This window comes from Oenanthe melanoleuca, chromosome 2 (assembly GCF_029582105.1).
Source record: "Oenanthe melanoleuca isolate GR-GAL-2019-014 chromosome 2, OMel1.0, whole genome shotgun sequence".
Taxonomy (NCBI): Eukaryota; Metazoa; Chordata; class Aves; order Passeriformes; family Muscicapidae; genus Oenanthe; species Oenanthe melanoleuca.
Window position 1 is genome coordinate 92442135 of NC_079335.1, and position 25023 is coordinate 92467157.

The window sequence follows — 25023 nt, forward strand, 5'->3', positions numbered from 1 at the left end:
TTTTCTGCGCGGCCCTGTTCTGCGGCAGAGCGCTACTGTCTCATCAGTGAACAACTGAATAGATTCTTCTCCGCACTGAGAAAAATCAGTCTTTGTGCAGCGATGAGAGAGGGCTTCTGGGAACTCTCAGGAATTATTTGTAACAGTGTAATTGTGTTATGTAACATAACTGTACTGAGTGCTGTAGAAACCCACAACAATAATGTTGGCGTTCACATTATTCCATTTTCTGAAAAATGTCCATGGCATGCACAGGACCCAATGACAGCATTCTTGAGCTAAAAAATAAAATAAATGGAGGCAAAGAAGAACTGCCAAATTTGCTTTAAAATATGGAGGAAGTTAATTTTCATACAGGATTAAGACAGTGTGATAATATTGACCTTGGCAAACCTGCAAGGTGCCCACCAAGCCCACTGTCACTTCCCTGCCTCAGAGAAGGCTCATGGGTCAAGATAAGGGCAAAGATATGACCCAGTAGTAACTGTCTTGGGCAAAACTGACTCAGTATGGGGAAATTAATTTAATTTATTTCAAATCAAAAGTAGGATAATATGAAATATAAACAAAATCTTACAAGACATTCCCCCCATTGGTCCTTCCTTCAATCTCACTCTTGACTTGAGGCTAGCTCAAGGATGGGCTTTTTTTTCTTTGGTTCACAGGTTCCTTGAGGGAGCATCCACATGTTTGGACATAGGATCCTCCTCAGGCTGCAGGATGAATGTCTGCTCCATAGGCTGCAGGGGCACAGTGCCTCATCACGGGCTGCACCACAGGCTGCAGGGAAATCTCTCCTCCAGTGTCTGGAGCACCTCCTCCTACTCCTTCTTCCCCTCCAGACCTTGGGGTCTAAATAGTTGTCTGTACCATTTCCTCACCCATCAGCTGCTGTTGTGCAGCATTTTTCCCCCTTGTTAAATACACTGTGTGCTGCCACCAGCCACAGCTTTGGCCAGCAGCAGGTCTGTCAGAGCCAGCTGGCAAAACCTTGCCATGTAACCCAAATACTGATAATCCAAAAATGGGCTTTTGTGATTTTATACTAGAACTTTCTAATAATTAGTTTGAGAGGTGTAAAAGACAAGCATCTTCAACAACAAACACCAGTTGAAAGAATGAAATAAAGGGACCAACAACTTGTCTCATCCCTAATCTGGCCACTGAAGGAGGCTATGAAGGTATATGAGGCTATAGGTAGACTATGAACTGAAGGGTGGAAAGGAGCCTGGTGTGGATTAGGTTGGCAGCACATATATGCCCTGAGGTATAACTGATTTATTTTCGTGACTTATTTGTCTTTGCCAAAACTTCATTATGCCATATTTTCAACAGTTTGACTTCAGGACTAGGAAATAAACAGAAATAACAGAACAACAATATCAAGCAGGGGAACCTTAATCTTTATGGGGAACTCAGAAAAAATTTCCTGTCCCAGTCTCAGGAGTGTCCCAAAAGAGAACTTATGGTCATCATCCAGGTCTAAAACACACCAGATAAGTCTGGAAAGGCTCTCCAGACAAACTCAGGGGTTGAAGTACTCAGGGCTACTATCTAGAGGGTATAACACACATTGTGGGATGCAGAGGAGTAGGATAGGATAGGATAGGATAGGATAGGATAGGATAGGATAGGATAGGATAGGATAGGATAGGATAGGATAGGATAGGATAGGATAGGATAGGATAGGATAGGATAGGATTAGGATAGGATAGGATAGGATAGGATAGGATAGGATTAGGATAGGATAGGATAGGATAGGATAGGATAGGATAGGATAGGATAGGATAGGATAGGATAGGATAGGACAGGACAGGACAGGACAGGACAGGACAGAATAGAATAGAATAGAATAGAATAGAATAGAATAGAATAGAATAGAATAGAATAGAATAGAATAGAATAGAATAGAATAGAATAGAATAGAATAGAATAGAATAGAATAGAATAGAATAGAATAGAAATGCTCATCCAGTCCAACAGGCTGATTGTGACAGGGCTGATTCAAAGTTAAAACTTTTTTAAGGACATATTCCAAATACCTCACACACTGACAAGTACAGGGCATTGGCAACCTCTACAGAAGACCTGTTCCAGGGTATGACCATCCTCTTGGTAAATAAATGTTTCCAGGTAACAAGTCTGAAATTCCCTGACATTCAGGGAATCTTAGGATTATACATGACATCTTTTGGCTGGTGTAGGGGACAAAACTAAAGGCAGAGGAAGGGAGGGCTTATCTTGGCTTGGAAAAAATGGCTAGGACAAAAGCAGTTGCCTGTGTGTAAACAGGTTGCTGGGCAGTATGCTTGTCTGGCCGTGACCCACACCCAATGATCACCTGCTGTCCTGCCTTCATCCTAAATTCCATTGCTAACTATTTTCCTAAATGAGTGGACTCTGCTTGGTGTGGATGTGATTTTATGGATGTCTAAGAGTCAGCAGCTGAAATCAGACAAGGGATTATATGGCTTGCAAATCAGCAGAGTCATCAACTGAAGAGACTGGAGTGAGCAAAAACAAGCACCAACAACTGCACTGCAGATCAGGGGCTATATGTGCCTGTGGTGCAAACAATTTGACCAAGTGAGAATGCAAATATCAAGCCAACTAGGTGGAGAAGAGATTAAGAGGCTTTGGGAAAGAAGTATGTCTCTGGAAGTAAGGCAATTGGAGAAAGTGACTTCCAAAGGGTCCAAGAAGTCTATGCCAACTGATGGAGAGGATGTAAAATCTGAAGGTCAGCTGAGAGACTGCAGGTGTCTGTGTGCATGTGTGTATTTATGTGGGAGGAAGCTGGGGACAGCAGTGGTCCAGGCTGGAGGGAGGGTCTGTCTAAGATATTGGATGGTGTTTGCTCAGGAGAGATCCACAGTGCGCATGTTTATGTGCTGCTGTGTGCCAGGAAATCTGTACCAGCAGCTGGAGTGGGACTGTGGGGTCTGGGGAATCGTGTAGCTGGATTACCTGGGATCCACAGCCAGTTACTGGATAGACAGTGTGTCTAAGCCCAGCTACTGACAGAAACCCAGTGCACGTGAGGAAGTCTGTACCAGCCCTCAGAGACAGGTTCATTTGTGAGGGTACAGCAGCTGAGAAGATCAGAGATCCAGGTACCAGCACATCATGGTCTGTGGGTGACGAGTGAAAAGCCACTACAGTGGGATTTCAAATCTTAGGAGCTCGTATGTCAAAGGTACAGCAGAGGGGCACATTGTGGATCCAGGGGCAGACTGAGTGTCTAAGGTCAGATACTGAAGGAATCCACATTACACATATGCATGTATTTCCTAATAATACACTTCCATCCTGATTAGCCCAAGGGCAGCAAGATGAGGCCATTGGTGCTGTTTGTGCCTGTGTGAGTGCTGAGTGTTTCTGGCTGTACTGATCTGTGCAGCTGTGCATGTGTGCATGCACGTACGTATTGCAGAAATGAGTTTGTATGTCTGTGCCTACTGAGAACACATTTAGTTACACTCCTATGTCCCAGTACAGGCTGGGGATGAAAGGATTTTGAGCAGCCTTGGGGAGAAGGCCTTGTAGTGTTTGCAGGTGACATTGATTTTGCTCTCATAAGAGATCACAAATTCATTTGCCCTACACTGCCACAAAAACCTTCACTCATACTACAGCCAAATTCAACCCTAACCTTGAAAGACCCTTTATGACATTCTGGGTCATTTTAATAATTGCCTTAAGTTACCGAAATGAGAGTTTATAAGCTAATTTTATAATAGTTTGTAAACTACTGTGTATCCTGAGGCAAGTATAGGTATATAACCAATTCTAAAAAACTAGTCATCTATATCTCCTTTGAAAAATGGAGAGTCCATTGCACATTAGCATCTTGCTCTCCTCCCTCATGACTACAGGTATATTATTTTAACTTCATTCCAGCACAGCAGCAATCCATTTAAAGTCCACTAAGCTCTTCGGGGGTCACCGCACTCTGGTTACAAAGTCACAGATGAGGGCGCACAGCGGCTGCCTGGATTCCTGCTGACTCCTGGACCGTGCGCTCTAGGATTTCGGATGGGATTGCTCTAGAGTAGGTTTGTGCCTCAGGCTGCTCCTGGCGTGAGGCGGGCTGAGGGAAGGCGATGCCTTTACTGCACGCCCACGGGCTGCTCCCCACAGCCCAGTCCCCCACATGGTGTTCATCGCCGCCGACGACCCCAGCTCCAGCACAGCCACCCACACCCAACGCGCCAGAGCGCGGCCGGCCACGGGCACATCGCCGCCCCTCGGCGTGCGGGGAGCGGGAGGCGCAGGATGCGAGAGCAGGGCGAGGCTCCACCTGCGGCCGCGCACCTGCCGCCGCGCTCCGTGCCGAGCGGGGACAAGAGGAAGAACGGGGCGAACGGAACGGGGCGAACGGACCGGGCCGGCGGGCGGGAGCGCGGCCGGCCCATGTAAGGAAGGCGCCGCCGGCCGCGCGGCCCCTTCAGCGGGAGCGCGGGGCGCGGGCGCGGCCCCGGCCGCACGGCGCGCGCCGCCTATGGGCGCTCGCGGCGGGCGGGCGGCGCCGCGCGCCCGCCAATGCCCGCGCGGGAGGGGCGGCGCCGCTGCAACGGCCGCGCCGGCTGCGGACACCCGCGGCTGCCTCCGAGCGCGCCGGACGGAGCCCGGCCAGCCCCTCCAGACCTGCAGCCCTCCGCAGCCGGCGGTGAGTGCGCTCCCGGGCCGGGCCGGGCCGGGCCGGGCGAGCGCCGCTCCGCTCCGCCGGGAGTGGGTGGGTGCGCGTCGTGTGCCGTGTGCCGTGCCCGCCGCCTCCTTCCATCGCGCCGCTGATCGGGCGCCGCTCGGCTGCGAAGGCGCGAGGGGAAGGGGCGCAGGCGGCGCTGCCGGGGGTCTGGCGGCTCCGGTGCCGCCTCCCGGTGCCAGCGCTCACCGGAGGGGCGGCCGTGCCCAGCCTGGCGCTGCCGCCGCCGCCCTCCGTTATGTAACGCCCGCGGGGGGCTGCGGGCGGCGGCCCCGCGTCCCTCCTCGGGGCTCGGCTCCTCGGGGCTCGGCTCCTCGGGGCTCGCTCCCCCTCACGCTCCCCTGCGGGAAGCGGGGGCGAGCGGCCGGCGGGAGCGGGGCTCGGCGCGCCCTTGCCCGCCCGGGGGTGGCTCCGCCGGCGCATCCCCCGATGGCCATCGAGGAGGGACGAGCAGCCGGCGTGGGGCCGTGGCTGGGCGATGCTGGAGGCTGGCCGTGCGGGATGCGGGATGCGGGATGCGGGCGGCTCCCGGGGCAGCGGGGAAGGAGCCACCTTTCGCGCACACACCGAATGCTCCGCAGCCAGCGGCAAAGCCTCAGCTGCTGCTGCTGCTGCTTGCGCTCCCCTTTTATGGAGACCGATGCGGAGATGTTATTTGCCGTTTCTTTTTTTTTTTTTTTTTTTTTTTTTTCCTCGAAGTCCCCAAGCGGTAGCTGGAGGGGCTTCATTTTCGGGAGCCGCTGCTGTATAGCGTCCTCCACAAAAGCAGCATCAGGTGTGGGAGACCATTTAGCGCCTGCGGGGTAGTAGCCGTAGGTGTACAGCCATGTCGTCCGGGGTGGAAAACAAGGACGAGACAAAATCCGTGAATTCATCTGTAACCCCGGCTTGCTCGTTTGCAAATAAATACAACCTCTCCTCTGCGAGATCATCAGCGGTTGCAAATATTTCTCCAGTCTTGAATAAAAGCTCTTGTACATTGGTGAAGTTATTGCAAGGGGAAGTTGGGTGCATGCTACAAGATGCTGAACGCACATGTGAATAGCATCTTAAACGCTGACAGCTTTCCATCGTGTAGGAGATGCTGCCGACAACCAGTTTCCCTGTGCATGTTTTGCAGGCTCTACATGGCAGGTTTGGGAGGGGACAGGGTTTTTTTTCGGATTTTACGGAGGGTTGCATAACTCCTCATGTTTATTTGAAAAGAAGAGGAGGAGCAAACCCAAGCCCCAGCCCGAAATGAAGCGCATGATGTGAGACTGTCTTTTGCTGAGCCGTCCCACTGTTTTCTCAGCTAGCATCATTGAATAGCATGCTTTGGAGGGGTTGGAAAGGGTTAGCATAATAATAAAACATTAAGGTTTGGGGGTTTTTTTCCTCTAGTGCTGTGAAAACTTTGGGGAAAAACCAAAGAGGTATCTGTACACTTTTTATAATCTTAGGCTTAAAATAGCATCACTATTTATCAAACCTTTTTATCAACTTGCTTTTTAAATGGTAATGGCCATTTTTTAAATCCTTTAGTGATGAGCCACTTCTTTATGTTTTAGCGACCCTATCCCAACTCAGCCTTTCATCTCCCCAATCCATAATAAAATGCTGTTTTTAATGCCTTTGTACATTTCTGGGTCACAGTTAAATGCTTTTAAATAGTCCATCATTTGTAACTGCTGAAGTGTATGTCCAGTATTAAATTATAGTACAGTGTAATGCTTAGACAGCATGCCATGCAAGGATCAAATTGCAGATAAAGTTCACAGGAATCTCCTGCAGTGCTTGCACTTGACTCTTGTAAATCTAAGAAAAGATATTTATAAATGGAAATATACATCCAGCAAGTAGTTGTTTCTGTGTCATATTTAATCTGTGGCTTGACTGTGGTGAAAAATAATGTCTTTTTATTTAATTTTTATAGTAGATATATTAATTCCAGTTATTTCCTGGAGGCAGCTGTGTGATAGAAGCTATTTTTGCTCCTTGTATCTTTAACTTAATTTGAAAAAATAAAATAAGGCTCTTTCAAGGAGTGAGGCAGTCAATTTATGTTAAGTGTATTTTCATAAGTAGACGCAATTCATTGTACTCAGTGTGTCTTAGAGTGCCTCAGAGAATAAGGCATGCAATGTTTAACCTTGATAACTTGCTGTCAGGTGATAAGCTGAAATACAGATTAAGATAAAATCAGATACTTTTCTTGCTTTACACAATTTAATTTTGTAAGTCTCTAGTGTGAGAATATGACCATATTGGCAGGTATCTATCTATGTTTATATATTGTTGTATATATTTCATATATTACAACAAGAACAGTCATTCTGTGGCATAGTCAGTCACTCAGTGATGTCATGTCCTTTTTATTTGTGCATGCAAACTGCTTGTAGGCTTGCATAAATGGAATGGATTCTCTTCAGCAAGCAACCAAGTTTGTTTTTGGCTCTTCCCTGAAACCCGTTTTTATGCTGTGCCTAACTGAAATTAAATGTGTATTTTCCACATCTACTGTTTCTCTGCCGTACTGGCATAACTACTGTGGGCATAAGTGCTTCTAGAAGTCTCTGCCAGTTAGTTGAAAGGAAATATTTTGCTTACTGTTTGTATTGCCATAGTGTCTGGAAGCTGTAGTCAGGGACCTTTACCAATCTGCTATGTCCAGTATAATGGAACAAAAATTTGGGCATGGCCCCCTAAATATTATGATCAAAAATGAAGAACAAGGAACTGTGAGTGGTGCAAAAGAGAAATCAAGCTGATGTTAAGAAGGTTACATTGGTATGTGTGTGCATTATCCAGCTGTGTACTTTCACATTCTTGTGTAAGGGCAAAGGGAATTGTAGAACTTAGTGTAAGACTTCCACTGTTCTCTAAGGGTTATCCTTAGGAGATGTGAATGGCTTGGGTTTGGGGGATTTTGAAATGTAGCTAATTTGACTATATGCTGAAAAGCAAGGTAAAAAAATCTACATCAATCTAATGTGAAAATTTTTCTCTTCAGACTACCTAATCTTTAAGTTTTTTAAATTTAAGGTAGTATTTTACAATTTTGAAATGGAGTTTTCATTTCAAATTTCAGTTGTACAGGAAAAAAATGTTTCTCCTGTATTTCATGTTGTTTATCTATTTCCTCAGTGTTTTCTATAAACTGTTCTAGCTCTTTCTTCATCTCATCCCCCTCATGTGCCTAACCCCCCCAGAAATACATAATAGCAACTACAACTTCAGCTAAAAGACACTTCTGAGTGAATGCATCGCTCTGCCCATCCCGAATTGCCCATACGTAGAAATACTGCAAGAATTTCCCATTTCAGTGTAGACTGGTTATTTGGGTACTTTGGAATAGTGATGGAGAGAACTGTGCAGTGAAGGGATGTTACTGGTAAAATACCCTATGTAAATATGGTCCTTAAGTACCCAGGGGCTGTACATGTGTTACAGGACAAGTATGCGTATCCTGCTCAGGTTTCAGGACACTCTTCCTGAGTGGGTGTTTATCTCAAGTGCTGACAGAGCAGAACAGACTGATTCTGTGCTGCTCAGTTTTCTTGGCTCACAGTGGTATGTCCATCAAAACAGATGGGAAGTTTTTCTTTATTGTTAGTTGTTACATGTGGTGGGTGAGCAATTCACTTTGCTATTGCTAAGAGGGATTCTTAACTCTGGCAGGACTCTGAGGCTGTGGAGAAGCTTAGGCTCTTAGTCTTGTTAGTTGTCTTAAGGTTCCCTCTTTCTTTTCCTCCTCACCCTTCTGCCTTGTAGTGTCCTGAGTTTGTGGTATGAGTTTACCTTATCCTGGATAGAATCCCAGGAGGTGGCAACCAAGAGTTTACAGATCAAAGGTTCAATGCATTATGTGGCTGATGAAAAGATAAAAATGAATCTGCAGTGTTACTGTTTTAAATAATCATATGAGGTTAGTTTTTGCTCAGTGTGGCTAATTGCAGGAATATGCTTCTGTGTCAGTGCTCATATGTTGGGAGTGTTTGACAAAATGAGCACAGAGAAACTTGAAATTAAAAAATATTAATGAGCTGACAGTTTTGCTTGAATCTCTGCAGGTTGCAGTCCTAGTTCAAATTATTAAAAGGTATTTTGTTGGATCAATGCTAAGAAAATTCTTGCAGTAGTAGTGAAAATGTTGAGGTCTTGCTCACAAAATTCTCTTTTTCATTGTTGATGGCACTGATTATTTTTAACTTAAAACCAAACCTGTTTCAGCCTATGTCTTCTGATTTGAGTATTGGAAGGAGTAATACCAAAATGTTTCATCTTAGAAACGCCTATAGATTTAGCAAAGGAAGTATTTCCCTTCTTATTTTGGACCAGGCTGTGGGTGGTTGCGAAAAATCTGTACTTAATGGTTAATTTATTTTCATGGATTCAGACAAAAGTGAAGTAGCAGATTTTAAGGACATAAGGGGTCTTTAGACAGTCTAACCTGATTAATGTATTAGTTACATTGAGTTAGTTAACCATGAGCAATAACCTCCATTTGGTAAAAGTCTGTCTTTCAAAGATCTATGACTAAATATATTTTCTGTATTAAAGGCAGTCTAATGTGCGGACATGAGGACATGAAATATTTGCAGCTGTTCTTGGAAGTTACCTCTAGTACCTGGCATGGTTGATTGTCTCTTCATAGGGAAATCATATTTCTGATTTGCACTGGCATAATCTGAATTTTCAACTGTTGAGTTTTTTGATATCTTTGGCAGTAAAGAGCCATTTAGTAGGTGATCCAGTTTCTCTACAGAGGTATTTGGATCTCTCAAGAATTCCACCAATGTAATTTGTAAAGTGTCTTATGGTAAAACATCTTGTCTCATGATTTTGCATCTCTTAAATCATCTTCCTTTCTTTGATCAGAGGTGATGCTTTGTGACTACTAAATCTTACAGTGCTTTCAAGTCTCAAGTTAGCTCAGTTTTTCTTAGATTTAATTCTGTCCCTGTCGATAGTTGGTTGTCTAGGTACTTTTACTTATGGGTGGTACTCAAAGTCCCCCATTTCTCACACCCCATCTTACTGGAGTTTGAAGTGATCTTTCTGTGATACAATCTTTGATCTCCTTTCATGGAGTGGATCTTCATTAATCATGGCATTTCCAGAAATATTTTGAAAGGGTTCTGTTTTGAAAGGTGGAAGTTCCAGGTAAAGTCTGGTCTGGGTGGGGGTGGTGGGAGGATACAGTGTGCAGTGTGTGAAGAAGTGAGGCTGAGCAAGCTTTACAATTGTAGTGCAACCTGTACTTAACTAATCTTAAAGTGATGACAGGCCTAGCATGTTATTTGGAGCTGTAAATTAATTGTATGACTAACCGCTGTGGAGAGCAGCTGTTGTCTTCCACTCTTTTTGGATCTGTGATTCCAAGTCTTTTTTTGATGCACTATGAAAAAATACCTCATCTAAACACTTGAGTCTCCTTTTTTGTTGTGCTTTAGTTGGTGTCATACTCACTTTCTCCTGTGAAGGCTGTTCTAGACACTGGCTTGGATCCTGTATGAAATTGCAGAATGTTTGTGTCCAGATGATTCATCTACCAATGACAGCAGCCCAGCAGAGCTTAGGAGGAGTACTTAGAAAGTGGAACTCTCAAATGGAGTAGTGGCATAATGAAAAAAAGCATAAGGGTTCACCAGTACATGTATATGTTGTGGATGCCTTAATTATGCATTTACCTTCATAGTTAAAACCTTGTGTAAGTGACATGGTGGCATTACAAGATATTGTGGAGCTAGTTAAGAGTTAGCTAGATAGAGAATTCTTGTGTGCTTTTAAGTGTTGTCAGGTGAACATGTTTTTTAAAATAAATAAGTTGCAATAGATCTGTTACTGATAAAGGTTTGTGTGTCTGTGTACAAGTGCTTTGTTTGTATAAAGAGGCGATATTTATGAAGTGGTTCTTTGAAATGGAGGAGTGTAATTTACTAAACTGAACTTAGTTTTGTACCTCAAGTGGCACATAGAAGTAACTAGCTAAAGAGCAATAGTTTTTAGAAATACAGCAGTAAAAACAATTGGTTAGCAGTCAGAGTAATCTCTGTGCTTGGTAGTGTGTTTTCTAAGTTAGATCCTCTAATGGCATATGTGATGGCATATGTTCACAGTCTGAAATATTGTTTTGCTAAGGAGGAACATTAGACAGGTTCAGTAGGTGCCTTTTCTGTTATTCTGTGTATGTCCTGCTGAAGATCTAAATGTATATGCATGATCTGGCCAGGCTTGCCCTTGTCCATAGTGCTAAATTCATACATATTGTTATGAGAACGTGAGGTTCAGCCATACAGTTCCTCATAAAGCCGGCAAAATGATTTATTTAGGTGAAGATGGATTTAACTGTAGACAGAGTTGTTAGCTTTGCTTATTTTGCAGTGGTCTCTGCTCATTTGCCTTCTGTGGTGTATGCTAGGGAAAATGGATGCCTGTCATTCACTTCAGCATCACATGTGGGGAAATAAAACCAGAGCAGATATCTGAAGAGAAATGCCTTAATTCTTGTTCCTACAGGTAGCTGTGAAGGAAGCTTAAGGGAAGCTTTAAGAGCTGTCTAAAGCATTGCTTTTTATTAGGAGGGTGTTGCATTTCTCCATCTGTTTATCCTTCCCTAAGCTTGAATGTTTATGCAAAAATGTGGGAAAAAGATTCCATCTGCTATACTTTGTCTCTGTTGCTTTTATTTGGCATAAATAATTACAGAGAGAAAATAAATTAGAATTCCCTTTCATTGCAATTTTGTAAAGTTTTTATAACAAGAGGAAGGTGGATCGAGTACTAAAATAAATTAGATGTAGTCAGACAAATTCAAATGCCTTGCACAGTTTCATAATTCATTATTCAATTAACTCATAAAAATAACACCTCTTGTGCTCATTGAAAAGTTGCTTTTTTTTTAACTTGGATTGCCAGAAGGTCTTAAGACATTTTGGATGGCAACTATTTGTGGTGCATTGGATAAGTTTTACCAAGAGTGCAGTAACAGATTCTGATAAAAATTGTGTCCTAAGCACCTGCATGCTTACCAACAGTTGGTGGGCAGGAAAAATGAGCAGGAGAATGGAAGGTAAAAACAGGTAACACTGAATACGTAAAACTAGTTGTCTGGTAGAGGGTTAAGAAGTTAGGGAGGTATCAGTGCTAAGATTAAGACCCTGAACAGATAGTGCATTTTAGGTTGTAGGAGCCTGAGGAATTTACATTGCAGGCTTTGGTTGTTAGCTGGATGATGGCCATGATGCTCAGTTGTATCCTGCTGATATGTATATCAGCCTTAAGCTGTGCCAAGGGTAATGTAGTTTGGATATTAGGAAAAAGTTTTTCACTGAAAGAGTGATAAAGTACTAGGATGGTCTGCCTGGAGAGGTGGTGGAGTTGCCATCCCTGGATGTGTTTAAAAAAGACTGGATATGGCACTTGGTGCCATGGTTTAGTTGAGGTTTTAGAGCATGGGTTGGACTCGATGATCTTGGAGGTTTCTTCCAACCTAGTCATTCTGTAATACATGCGTGCGTATTTTTTTAATTTTTTTTTTATTTTTTTTTTAGACAACATTTTTTTGATGTGGCAATCCTAAAGAGGTTTAATAGATTTGCAGCTAGTGAGAATGTATTTTTATTTCCTTTATCAAGACAGAGGATGTCAGTTCCTAGAGTAGTCATTACACTCATGTATCTGCTTTGTGTGCCCTTAATAATTAAAGTAGTGTAGAATATGGGTCCCAGGGTCCTCATGATGTTACGAATACTGGCAGCAGAACAGGCATATTTCTTCATCCCTCTCCTTTGGTTTCCCTATCTGTGGCATGGCAGCAATGATAACTTGTGTTACTAATACTAAACTTTCTGCTGAGCAATTAAGCCATGAGTTAGTTGTCAGGGACGGGGCAGGGAAGGTGCTGTGGCAAATTCAGACCTGGTAGGATATGTGCATATTCAGAGAGCTGCATAAGCTTCTGAAATTGTTGGAAAAATACTCTGGGATTTAGTAAGTCTTCCTTGCTGCTGAGAGATGGATTACTTCTAAGAGCAATTCCCACAGATCTAAATCAATGCTATACCAGAATTCCTGCAATTTTTTGACACCTGGAGAGGGTGTGGATAAGTGAAAGAGTGTAAATGAATATAAATCCTTCAGTAGAGTTGGCAGTTGATCAGTACTGATCACACAGCTCTAGAAATTGACAACTGAAATTCACAGAAGCAATTACTTCTTGTCCCATCTTTTATGGAAGAATCGAGGTTAATAAGTGACTTTATCTAGTGGAGGTCTCCCAGCTGTCTGTCTGCAAATGAGTATATGTTCTAGTCTCTGGCTAGAAGGAAGTTTGATGGTATTAGAAAGCTTTTTCTAATGGGTTAGGCACATGCTGAGAACACAGATCTGCACTTTCAGTCTATTTAGCATAAGATAGTCATGAAGTCAGTGGCTGACATCAGCATGAGTTAGTTTGATCCCTGGCTTAATCTCTGTATAATGTGCTGTATTATTTACCTATTGCAGAGTGAGGGAAGGGACTGTTTCTTCGTGTCCCACCTTCCTTCTTTCTGCTAGCTCTGGAAATTGGTATTGTCTAATTGTGTACATGTTAGACTTTTTGGATGATGATTAAAAGCATTTCTTTGGTTAGCTGTAATGGTTGTAGTTGGCATCTACACAGCTCATGCTTTTGAAAAATGGCTTAATTTTGTTTTATTGAATTTTAGATTTGGTATTCTAAAGTGATCACTTTCTTTCATCTTTCACCTATCCTCTTGCTATGGCCCTGTCCCAAATTAATCCTGATTTTTACTTCTAGCAGAATCTACCAAGCACCATTTGATTCCTTTGTCCAGGGAAAAAGGGTAAGGAAGACTCAAAACACCATTTAATCTTGAATTTTTGTCAGATAGATTATTCTTTATTTCTGTTTGAGAGATCATTTCTTTAACGTGATATGATCTCCTTCCTTACCTGTAATCACTAAAAAAAGATAAAGGAGCTGGCCCCATTCAAAGTCTAATTTCATATCCTGTGCAGTTCTTTACCTTCTAATTATAGTATGTTAATAAATACAGCTTCTTCACACTATGTTGTTTGTAGTGCTAAGAAAGAAAAGCTTAAATTGAGAGAGTATTTTTTTTCATAAATCCAAGTAGGTTCTTTTTAATATATTTCATGCTATTGCATAGGATTTTAACAAGTAAACTGTAATTATGAATCAACAAGGAGTGTCCATGATAATATTTGGCAACCACCACAGAGCCCTGGTTTTAATCTCTATTTGACTCTCTGCTTTAGATGGCAACAATTTATTTGAAATGAGTCTGTTTTGCATACCAGATTTCACCATTCAAAAGTAAAGCCTTTTCTGTGGCATGTCTGCTCTGCCTGATCAAGAACTACTCAAAACACCCCAATACAAAGTACATCTATTAATGAGTGAGAGAAATAGGTCTGGAACTATCTTTCTGAAGGCCAAATATGTTCTTTTAAGCATTTTTCCTATAATAAGTTTATGAAGTTTAAATTTATTAGCTATTGAAAGTAAGTTAAAAATCCTTTCAGTTGATGCAGCTGTCATATTAAAGACTGTATAAGATAGTAAAACATGATTCTGCTGTGCAAAGTTGAGTTATGGTTATAGGCAACTAAACATTAAGTAAAACTGGCCAGCAAGGCATTGATACTGGTTGAGGAAAGATTTTGTTCAGGAGATACTTATAAATGTAGGTATATGGTTATATTTTCCAATTTCAGATGAGACAGAGAGCACAGATGTTTTCTTGTTTATAGCTTGTAAACTGTGCTATTGTTGTGTCTTTTAAAGATATTCACTCTGAGTATAGCTTCTTAAGAGAATTGCTAAGAGCAAGAAAGAGCTATTCCTGAAAATTTCTTGGAAAGTTTATTTGCCACAAGATAAAATTACAAATCGATGCAAACCATACATACCTTACCATGGCAAATTTCGACCTTCTCCTGTCCTGTTTCTTGAATGAAAAGGTAACTTTGGTTTTTAATATCCTACATAGACTTTGTTTTTTGCTGATCAGTGCTCTCTTTCTCTAGCCAGTTAGTATTAGCTGGGAAGATTTTTGGCTCTCTATTTCAGCTCCAGTTGATTGGAAATGGTACAAGCTTGGAAGGGACTTTGCTTTTGGAAGTCAAGCTTCCTTGAGTATAGAGGTACATAATAGATCTTCATGATCTGATTTTTAAGGAAATACTCTTTTGTATATGTTGTGTCAACAGTATTTTTTTTCTTATATTCTTTTACTATTGTTTTGGTAGCAAAAGAATATAGCCTGATGAAACAGAAGATTTTATCTAGACACATTTTGGTGAAAATATATGCATCTGTAATGTTTGTAGTAGCTTGCAATTTACTGTGTTTGCTTTTTGTTTTGGAATTTCAGTGTTGGGATGCTTTCAGAAGTTTTTTAAGGTAAAATTCCTCTTTGGAGAGTAAGCAGTATGCAAAGGAAATAGGAATTGGTTGCTTTTTAATGAACTTGACATTTTCAAACTCTTTTTTCCACTCTGTGCTTTTCTTTTTATTTCATAGGTACACATACAATTCTCAGGCTACAGTTAGTAAATTTCTGTCATATTAATTTTAATTTAACATCTTTGTTTGTTGGCCAAAACTTGTGTTGACTGTGCAAACAAAACAGGAGGATCCCCAGGCTTAAGATATGAGAAGGGATTTAAGCATTTACGTGAGTGTTTTCAAAAGAGGCAATAGTGCTTTGGCCATGCTATGTTTGCTCAAGTGTGAAAGACAAAGGTCTTTTAAGTATGTTTTTAATTAAAAGATTCCTTCTAATCAAAAAGCTTAACAATAACTGCTGCATAGCAAGTAGCTCTGGTTAGTTCTGTTACAGCAGGAAAGGGTATGTCATGGTTGAGTGGCAGAGTTTAAACAATATAGGAAGAGGTAGAATTTTAGAGCCCTTTCCCTTGCTGAGGTATTTGTACTGATGTACAGTATATAAACCAAAAAAACTTCCTATCTGATGAAGAAATAAAACCTTAACAGAAATACCTACCAATCTCTGCATGTGCTAATCACATCCCACATACAGCTGGGACTTTAGAAGAAAGGCCAGGTAAGTATGATGGACTTTCCAGCCCTTATCTAGCATTTGCCAGATTTCTGGTACTTGAACCATCTCTTTATGGGTTAAAAATTTTAGCAGCACCATCATGTGGCTGTGGCAACAGTCTGTGTGCAGCTGTTTGGGCAGTAGACAGTGTACCCTGTGCCTAGGCTTTTTAGTGCCTCTTACTTCTACCATGCATGGGTAGAAGGCAAAGGTTTCTGTAACATGCTTCTGACACTTCAGAGGGGTTTGGTTTTTTTATGGATTACCTGAAAATAGTAATCTCTTGCTCAGTTTAAGCTTCCATTTAGAAGGCAAGCTTATACTATATGTACTTGGAGTAATCTGAAAGTTCTTGTCTGCAGTAATGACATCCCTTCTCAGTGTGTCTCCATCATGGATGTGTTCATTTCAAATTAATTCCACAGCTACAGTTCTGTGGGCATAAACTTGAGAAATAAATGGTTTGGATAACAAGAGAGACTTGACTTGTACTAGTTAGCCTTTACATAATGTAACATAAGGGTTCTAACTTGAATATTTTTGCTGCATTTCAAAAATACTTAATATTTCAGTGAAAAAAAAAGAAAAAAGAGCTAAAGTTCAGAATATAAAGGGATGTTTATTTTTCCTTCAGAAATACAAGCACGTAATAATGCCTACAATGTAAAGGACATACTTGTGTTCAAATCAACAGAGTGACTGTGATGATTGCCATTAAAGAAAAAATGAAAAAAAGAGCAAATATTAAGTGCTCTTTTGATGGCTGATGTAATGATGGTGAAACAAGTTTTGTGTCCCTAGTTTCTTGCCCTACCTTTCTTTTTTTTTTTTCAAATGTACTAGAATTTTTTTCCCAGATGGGCTGAGAGTTACATAGTTTAGACTGATGTTGATGGTGGAGGGTAGTGAGTTCTTGCTAACTTTATACACCATTTATTCTTTATATGGACTTCATATGTTGTGACATGGACTCTAGCATGTAGATTGACAGAAAGTAACCTAGTGCAAATGAATGTAATGAGTTTACCCTTCTTTTCTTTGTAGCACCATGGCTGACAAACCATCAAAACCAACAAATTCCCCTGAAGGAGCTGCAGCAGGAGAACTAAGTGCTCTGGAGGAGGCCTTTAGAAAATTTGCTGTGCATGGTGATACGAGAGCCACGGGGAAAGAAATGCATGGGAAGAACTGGTCAAAGCTATGTAAGGACTGCCAGGTCATAGATGGGAAGAATGTGACCACTACAGATGTTGATATTGTCTTCAGCAAAATCAAGTAAGTTTATTTCAGCCATAATTTCATTGTCTCCCTCCCCGGTCCTCCTCTGATGTTTTGTAGATACCGTCTAAATTTGCCTTCTGTTGCTTTTGATGTTGTGAGACACTGACAAAGTCAATCTCTTTCTTATTCCTTTACAAAATTTTCTTGTTTGGTCTGAAGATACAGCTTTCAGTTTCTGACCTGCTATCTTAAATTGACTTCAGTTTCACAGGTGTTATAGTATACAAAGAGTATGTGGTCAGGATAAATGCAGGCTATTCCAATAAACTGGACTGCAGTAAGTGCTGTCAATATTTCCTGAAAGATATCTGAATGAAGTCAGGATGTCAGGATGATCTTGCCAAAGCTTGGCCTCAGAGAACTGAGGCTAAGGTAGGATGTGTACTAAAAGTTAATATTCTTGTAACAGTCATGATGTCCAGCACAACACCTGCTCAGCTTTGAAGTGTAGGGCCATGCCAGAGTGATGGTGAATATGGGATGGTGACCCTTGGTGTGATAAATTAGGATTGTCTTGGTCATCTGATCTTATTTTTGTGACTGGAACTTTAGTGAAACTTTCTCCCCAGTTGAAAATCTAGGCAGGCTTAGTCAGAAACTTGTCAAATCTAAGAGAAAATATTAAAGGAAATATGTTAACAAGGAATTAATTTGCTATGACATATTCTGTATGAAGCCCTAAATAATTTTTTTTGTTTTGCTTTATGTGTAGAATTGGATTATTTTCACCTTTCATATTTCCCTGGCATCTGATATGATAATCTTGTTTTTTCTGCTTTTTAATCCCACAGTAATTGTTTAAATTGTCTCACATATCATCGTGTTGAGGGACATGCTTTTTAAAGGGGTTTCTTAATTGTACTTGGAGCTTCTAGGAACACTTATTTGCCTTGTGTACTCAGCTGTTGTGATGTAATGCTGGGAGAACATGCAAACTGCATTGCTTACAAGGTAGCAAATCTTGCTACAAGCACTGACAGTTTAGACTGTATGAAAGTGGAGAAAGGCAGAGAAGAAAAGATCTTTAATCTTGAAAGTTGTCCAGTATAACCATACATTGTTAGAATGACCTTACTTATTTGATTAATTTTTCTCTTTGTTTCTTTTCTCCTTGGGGATCTTATCTAGATAACTGTAAACACTGCGTATGCACACTCCCACCCTCTTGGCCTTGTATCAGTCCCTACTTGTATTTTCTTGGAAGTTGTGTTAATGGAGTTAGATATGCCATCAGAGAACTGACTTATTTGAAATGGATGTTGAGGTTGTAGGGTTTTGTTTCTTTCTTGATCTATGATATTTTAAAATTTTCTTTGACTTTCATGAGCTTAAAAATTTGTTTTATTATTTCCTGTTTATAAATATAATCTTAGTGCTACTTTCTCATATCAGTTCTGGGTTCTTTAGTGACAGCATGTCCCCATGATATGGCATAAACAGATGTGCAGCATTAGCAGATATAAAGAAGTATCATGTTTGGTGACTGTAGGGGCAAAAGGAATCCAGTCCTGTTGCACAGGAGTGAATTGTAAGGTGGCAGATCCCTGAGGCTCTAGGGGAAGGTCAGCAAATCCCCTTGGTGCTGTTGAACACTCCCAGCTCAGCTTGGGGGTTCTTGTCTTTGTCTCTTGATGGGGAGGGCTAGCTCAGCAGTTTCTCTGACCTCACTCCTGTGACTGCTGTTAAGTGTTGTCATTTCTCTTGGAAGAGGCATGCCATCTTTTCCTGTGTCCTGTTGTCCTGGTTTAACCCCAGCCAGCAGCCAAGCCCCACGCAGCCACTCGCTCACTCCTCACCAGCAGCAGTGGGGAGAGAATTTACAGTAAAAATTGGAAAACTCATGGCTTAAGACAATTTAATAGGAAAAGCAAAAGCCATGCACACAAGCAAAGCAAAACAAGGAATTGATTCACTGTTTCCCATGGGCAGGCAGGTATTCTGCCATCCCTGGAGAGCAGGGCCCTGTCACATGGAACAAGTTGGGAATACAAACACCATCACTCCACGTTTCCCTCCTTCCTCCCTCCACTTTATTTAGTGACCATGATGTCATGTGGTCTGGAATATCCCTCTGGTCAGGTGGGGTCACCTGTCCTAGCTCTCTGTCTCCTCCCAAGCACCCCCACATTCCTTGCCAGTGTGGCAGTGTGAAAGCAGAAAAGGCCTTGGCTTTGTGCAAGTCCTGTTCTGCAATGACAAAAACATCTCTATATTATCAACTCTGTGCTCAGCACAAATCCAAAACACAGTCCCATACCAGTCACTGTGAAGAAGATGAACTCTACCTTAGCCAGAGCCAGCACTGTAGTATTTTATAGCTTGTAGATAACTGCATCAAATACAAAAGTATCTTAGTTTTAGTTGTTTAATTTTTTTGTTCATTCCTCAACCAGTACATGCAACATGTATTTTATAAATTCTTCTTTTAAAATTATTTTACTTTTAAATTATATTGCTCAAGTGGCATATGGGAGCTGAGATTTGCTGTCTTTTTTAGGAAGGTCTGTATTTTTCAAATGTATGGCTTCAGTAGGTATACTTCCACATTTTCTTAACTGTTGAAGTTTTGTGGGCTTTTTACATTTTTATTCTTGAGTGCACGTGTCTTCAATTCTTTTTAGTCTAGATTGCATTAATTTCACATGTAGTATTTTAGATTTTAAAAAGGGAAGATCTAATGGCTGTAGGAACTCAAGTGTTATTAATATGCTTTACTTAGGAGGGTTAAGTGTAAGCTGGGTATACAAGATTTCTTGAGCATGTTCAGACAACTGTTTTTCCTTGCTTTCTCTTTTGCTTCACATTTAAACCTAAGCTCTAGGATAATGATAGATTTGGTAATGCATCAAAGCAGGCATACTCACAATAATAAACTCATACTAGTTTTTATTTTACAAGCAGTTTTTTCCCAGCAGAGCTGTATGGTGGTTGTATTAACATATCAAGTTTTTCCCCATCTATGTTAAATGTAAAACCTTAAATACTAAAGAAGAATCTCCCACTCCCTCCAAAAGTGCAAAGTGCAGCTTCCACGCCTCAATAAGAAGTGTGCTTATGGTTACCAGAAGGCTTTGTGCTTCACTCTTGGTTTTGGGCTCTTGAACTAAAGTGTGAACACAAGATTAGCCTCAGCCTGGGATTCTTATGATCAGCAAAGTAATGGTTCAGTGGGATGGGGCTGGTGGATTTTAGCAGTTGTAGGCTAGCCAGGCAACGCGACAAATATTAAAGTGTTTGCCATACCCAACTACAGTTGCCATCTGACATTGTGTGAGAACTACCAAACAGATTTTCTGTTGGTTCTATTACTGAGAAGCCACTGTACATAGCAGGGTTGTTTTCTAGCAAGCTGTACTTAGAGGTCATGACAATGGCACATGTTGTTCAGACACTAGAAAATAATTAAACTAATAGAAATGTTCTTTGGATTTATGAGTTACTATGTATAAAGAGAGCATTTGTTGTCTGGCTAACTTTCCCAGCCTTCATTTATTATTCTAGTAGATACTAGCAAAATAGATAGGAACTAAATGTTGCTGATAGGGTAAAGCAACAAGGAAAATTAATAAGAGATATGTTTACCTAAGAGCTACTGAAAGATAATGTTTTATTTTCTGACTGGCAACTTGCTCAGCTCCAGGAGAGATTTTACCTCTGAGGTAATGAACATTTTTGTAGACTTAACACCCCCTCACCACCTCTGCCAAACCAAGTGAACAAAACTTCTGAAAGTTTTAAATAGTCTGAGACTTCTTGAAAGCTGGGACCTATATGTCTGTCTTTCAGAGATTAGTTCATTTAAAGTTAAGTTTAATGTTGTTATAATGGTTGAAGAATTTACATTGAGCCTTTGTTACAAATAAGAAAATAAGTGTAGAGTGCATGAGGATGTCAGGTAAGACTGAAATGTAATTTGTCTGCTTATCTTGCATAAAAGGCAACTGAAGGTCTTCATGAGAGCACTACATTTATATGTACCTGAGGATAAGAAGAATAGCCTAATGCAAAGAATCCATAGTAGTAGACATGAAAGAGTTATTGCTAGAATTGCATCCTTTGGTAAGGAATCGTGTGAATTAGATGATTTCTCCCCTCCCTCCCCCAATTATTTTTGGTTTAACAGTAATTCGTAGGGTTCCACATGTCCTTCAAAGTGGGTGAACTGTAATATAAGTTTATGTTTGTTAAAATTGTCAGCTTAGAAAATGCAAGAAATGAAGCAACAAAGAATTTTGCAATGGAATTATTTGAAATGAAAAGCTAAACCCCGCTTATTAGAGTAGCCACATACGTGAATATTTATGATTTCTCTATCATTCCTAGAGAGCAGAGTTAAAACACCTACATTTATGCCAAATATTTGGATTGCAGTAATGCAGTTGGAATGGGACTCCAGTTTCTGTAATGAGTAGAAGAGTAAACTTTTCTTATTTTTTAGGTTTATAAAGCATACAATAAAGCCATCTCTTACGATGTTATTAACTTTCCATGCATCCTGTACCTGGAAGAGCAAAAGAAATTGTAAAGAGTGAATTACAAAAAGTTCTACCATATCTTATGGGATTAAATTTTTAAAAAATGCAGCAAAGCCAACAGAAGTGTACAAAACTGTAAATGTAATAATGCAGTAAGCTTTCTTCTTTGTAATTTCATGGTCAACATTTGAGATGTTGTAGTCCTTTTTTTGTATGTTCCTCAGACTACATAAAACAGTAACACCAGTTGTAGGGTAAATTTTAATTTCAGAGCTAGCTATAAATTACCTGCTTGAAGTTATGTAAAAATCCCTTCTGCTTATTGTTACTGGGAAAACCTTCCCTCTGTAAATGGCAAAAATGAAGCAGCCTCTTCTCAGAAAAAAATGGCTTATGTGATTGTTAAAAATAAAAAGCCTGAAAATACTTCATAGGAAGTGATTTTTTTAACTGGTCCATAAATTCACTGCCATACTTGAAGACAAAGAATAAATCACAGTCATATTCAATGGGAAAGGAAGTTTTCGTAAATTACTGTATCTGAAGTATTTGTGACAGGACCAAAACTAGTACTCCAACTTTTTTTTGTTATGATAATATCTTCAATTTCCCTGTGGCTCAGGTTTCTGCTAAAATGTAGGAGTTTAGTATAAATATCTTAGTAATACCAGATCATTCGAAGCATTAATTTTTCATGTACTATCTGAACCATATATAGACATCTTTCTTTTATTTTTTTTTAATGAAAGGTGATAATGCAATCTGTGCCTACTGAATTTAGAGATATACAGTATGCAGGTATGCAATAACATTTGAAGATGGATTTTTTCATGACAGTATATTTACATGGAAAAGATTCCATGGGCATCTTTTCAGTAGCTGAAACTCTTGCCTGTTTTATTGGAAAATTTCTTCATTAACTGTTTCTTTTTTGGTGCTCTTCTGGGGTTCCAAAAGTTTGTAGGCTGTATGTCTTGTATTTTGCTTGCAGAGTGCAAGTACGGATTTAATGAATCTTGTTTCCTTGGAGAAAGCAAGGTCATTGGTGACAGAGGAGAAGGGCACTGAAGAGTTCTGCATTTGGTATGAAAAACAACATGTGGCTGCATTCTTCTTATTCCAGCAAGACGGTGAGACACAACAGTCTAAGAACTTCAGGATTTTTGTATTAAGGAAAGCAGAACACCCAAGAATAATAGATGCTTCTGAGCTCTGACCAGCATTCCGGCATGTTGCCTTAGGAACTTAAATTTCTTTGTTTACTGAGGGTCAACAACTGCTCTGGGAAATTTGATATGTTAGCTATGCCATACACATACTCCACTTGTTGTATGTAGTTAACGTGGTAATAGTAATAGCCCTGATATAAATACCTCTGCTCTTATTTTAGAAGTGTTACCACTCAGCACTGCAAGAGTATGTTTTAAGCACTGCCATAAAGCTGCTAATTCTATGACATTATTAGACAGAAAAATAAAAATATTTCTGTTTACACTGGCATGTTACTATGGTTGCAGGCAGGCCTGGGTGACGTCAGCCCTTGGATCCATTGTGAGCATTTATTTAGGTAGTCATCTCCATGGAAACATTTGTTTGTTTTGATGTTACTATGTGTTAAATTTTAAACAAATTTTTGCGGTTCTATATACTGGATTGTTATTGAAGATTAGTTAAGCTACAGAAGCTTCGTAAATATACCTTACTCCCTGCCCTCTAAAATATTCATGGTAAAAGATCAAATGGAAGCATAATTGTCTTCTGAAATTCCATTAGTAGTTCCTGATGTTGCTTTGACATGTTTTCTTGTTGCTGAGGAAGCCATGTATTCTAAAGGCCATAAAACTCTCCTCCATCTTTTTGAGAAGGGAAGGTTTTGTTCCCATGGAGAATCTTCACAACACACTGTATTGTGCCCTGACTTTTGAGCAGACCCACCCGTGTGCTGTCCTCACTGTTTTGCACACTTGGCTGTTTAGCCTGATTCTCACAGCCTGGATCAGTCAGGTCTCTGCAGGAGTGCTTCCACCTGAGAACAGCTGGACCTTAGTTCACCATGGCTGCAAGACTTGAAATGGGTAATGTTTGCTTTGAGAAGCTGGCAACAAAACTCTTGGCAAAAATGAGTACATGCTTTTCCCATTTGTCAACTGCAATATAATTGTTGTCTTTTCTTTATTGAGTAAGTATGATTCTTCTTGCTTTCTTACTGTATTTGAAAGGACTAATACTTTGACACATGAGCTCATTCAAAACAAATGTCTATCCATGAGGTTTTTCTGAAGTAAGTAGTCTTTAACTAAGAGACTTGGTTAACTAAGTCTTTAACTTACTCTTTAACTAAGAGATTTTTACTGAAGCCTCTCTTAAATTTTTGTAGTATTTAAATAGGTATAAAGCTATATATAAATAAAGCACCTAGTAGTTACAAGGTGTGTTTTACATCCCTACTAGAGACAATCTTTTGATAGTGATGTAGAAAAGGATTTTTGTAATCCTACTTTATGCATGAAGTAGGCATAACAGTAAATGTTTGTATTTTAATATGTCTGCATCAGGAAATAATTAATAAGTGGATATAGGGCAATATGCAGAGCAGAATCTTTTCTGGTAAATCTCAGGCAAATTTTGAAGTTGTGCATTTTTAGGTAGAAATGTAGGTAAGTTTCAACAGAAAGTGTTCTTTTTTGCCACATCTGTTTTTTAATTGAAATTAAGATACAATTGCCTTTCTTGCCTAAAGAGCCAAATGTAGTGTTGCCATTTGCACTTTATCCTTCAAAAGCTTTTTATTTAAAAAAACAAAGCAGCTCTTCTCCTTCTGCCAGGAGGCATTAATTCTAAAACATGATTGCATATGAGAAGGAAAGTGGTTTTAAATTCACTTGCTGTAACACAGGCTTGTTTTGTGCATGTATCATGGGTATATTTTGTACCTGTAATGTTTTTAGCTGATTAGGATTTTATAAACACCATTTTGCAGGAGCAGACATCACATGAAAACCTATAGATATGGTGGTGAGTGATTCATTTCCCAGCTGATAAGGAATGCTGCATGATGTCATATAAGTACTATATATAGCAGCTTGCTTGGTATTTGCCACACTTTGTGGCCTATTCCACTTGTGTGCTACAACAACTTCTACCAGCTTAGAGTAGAAGTCAGTTGTTGTTTTGTTGTTTTTTGTTTTTTGTTTTTTTTTTTTAGGTCAGCCTATTGCATCATCATTTAAAATTCCCTGCTTTTCATTTATAAAAGCAGCTATGTGAAATCGGCCTTAGTTTTACTGACTAAATAAACTAAGTAACAAACAGGTATTTTCTAGATAATCAAAATTGATATTTAACTTCATGGATTGAAGCTGAAGATGATTAAAATGCAGAGGACAAGGCAGCCTTGTCTGCAGCAACCTGGTGATTGTAAAGTTCAAGATCCTGAGAGGAATGATCAAGATTAACAACAGAATTACAAACCTGAACTTAAGAAGGG

The 25023-nt window shown here is 40.2% G+C and overlaps 1 protein-coding gene across 3 annotated transcripts in view; it reads left to right on the plus strand.

Annotated features, from left to right (window-relative positions):
- The first annotated feature begins 4533 nt into the window (after window positions 1-4533).
- TPPP (tubulin polymerization promoting protein) overlaps window positions 4534-25023 on the plus strand; it is a 70069-nt gene continuing 49579 nt past the window's right edge. Inside the window, exons 1-2 of one of the 3 annotated variants that reach the window (XM_056484795.1) lie at window positions 4534-4669; window positions 16825-17055. In XM_056484795.1, coding sequence (XP_056340770.1) covers window positions 16829-17055 — 227 coding nt within the window. In that variant the 5' untranslated portion in view covers window positions 4534-4669; window positions 16825-16828. The remainder of the gene's footprint in view (window positions 4670-16824; window positions 17056-25023) is intronic. The other 2 variants (XM_056484797.1, XM_056484796.1) reach the window with 2 other exon arrangements.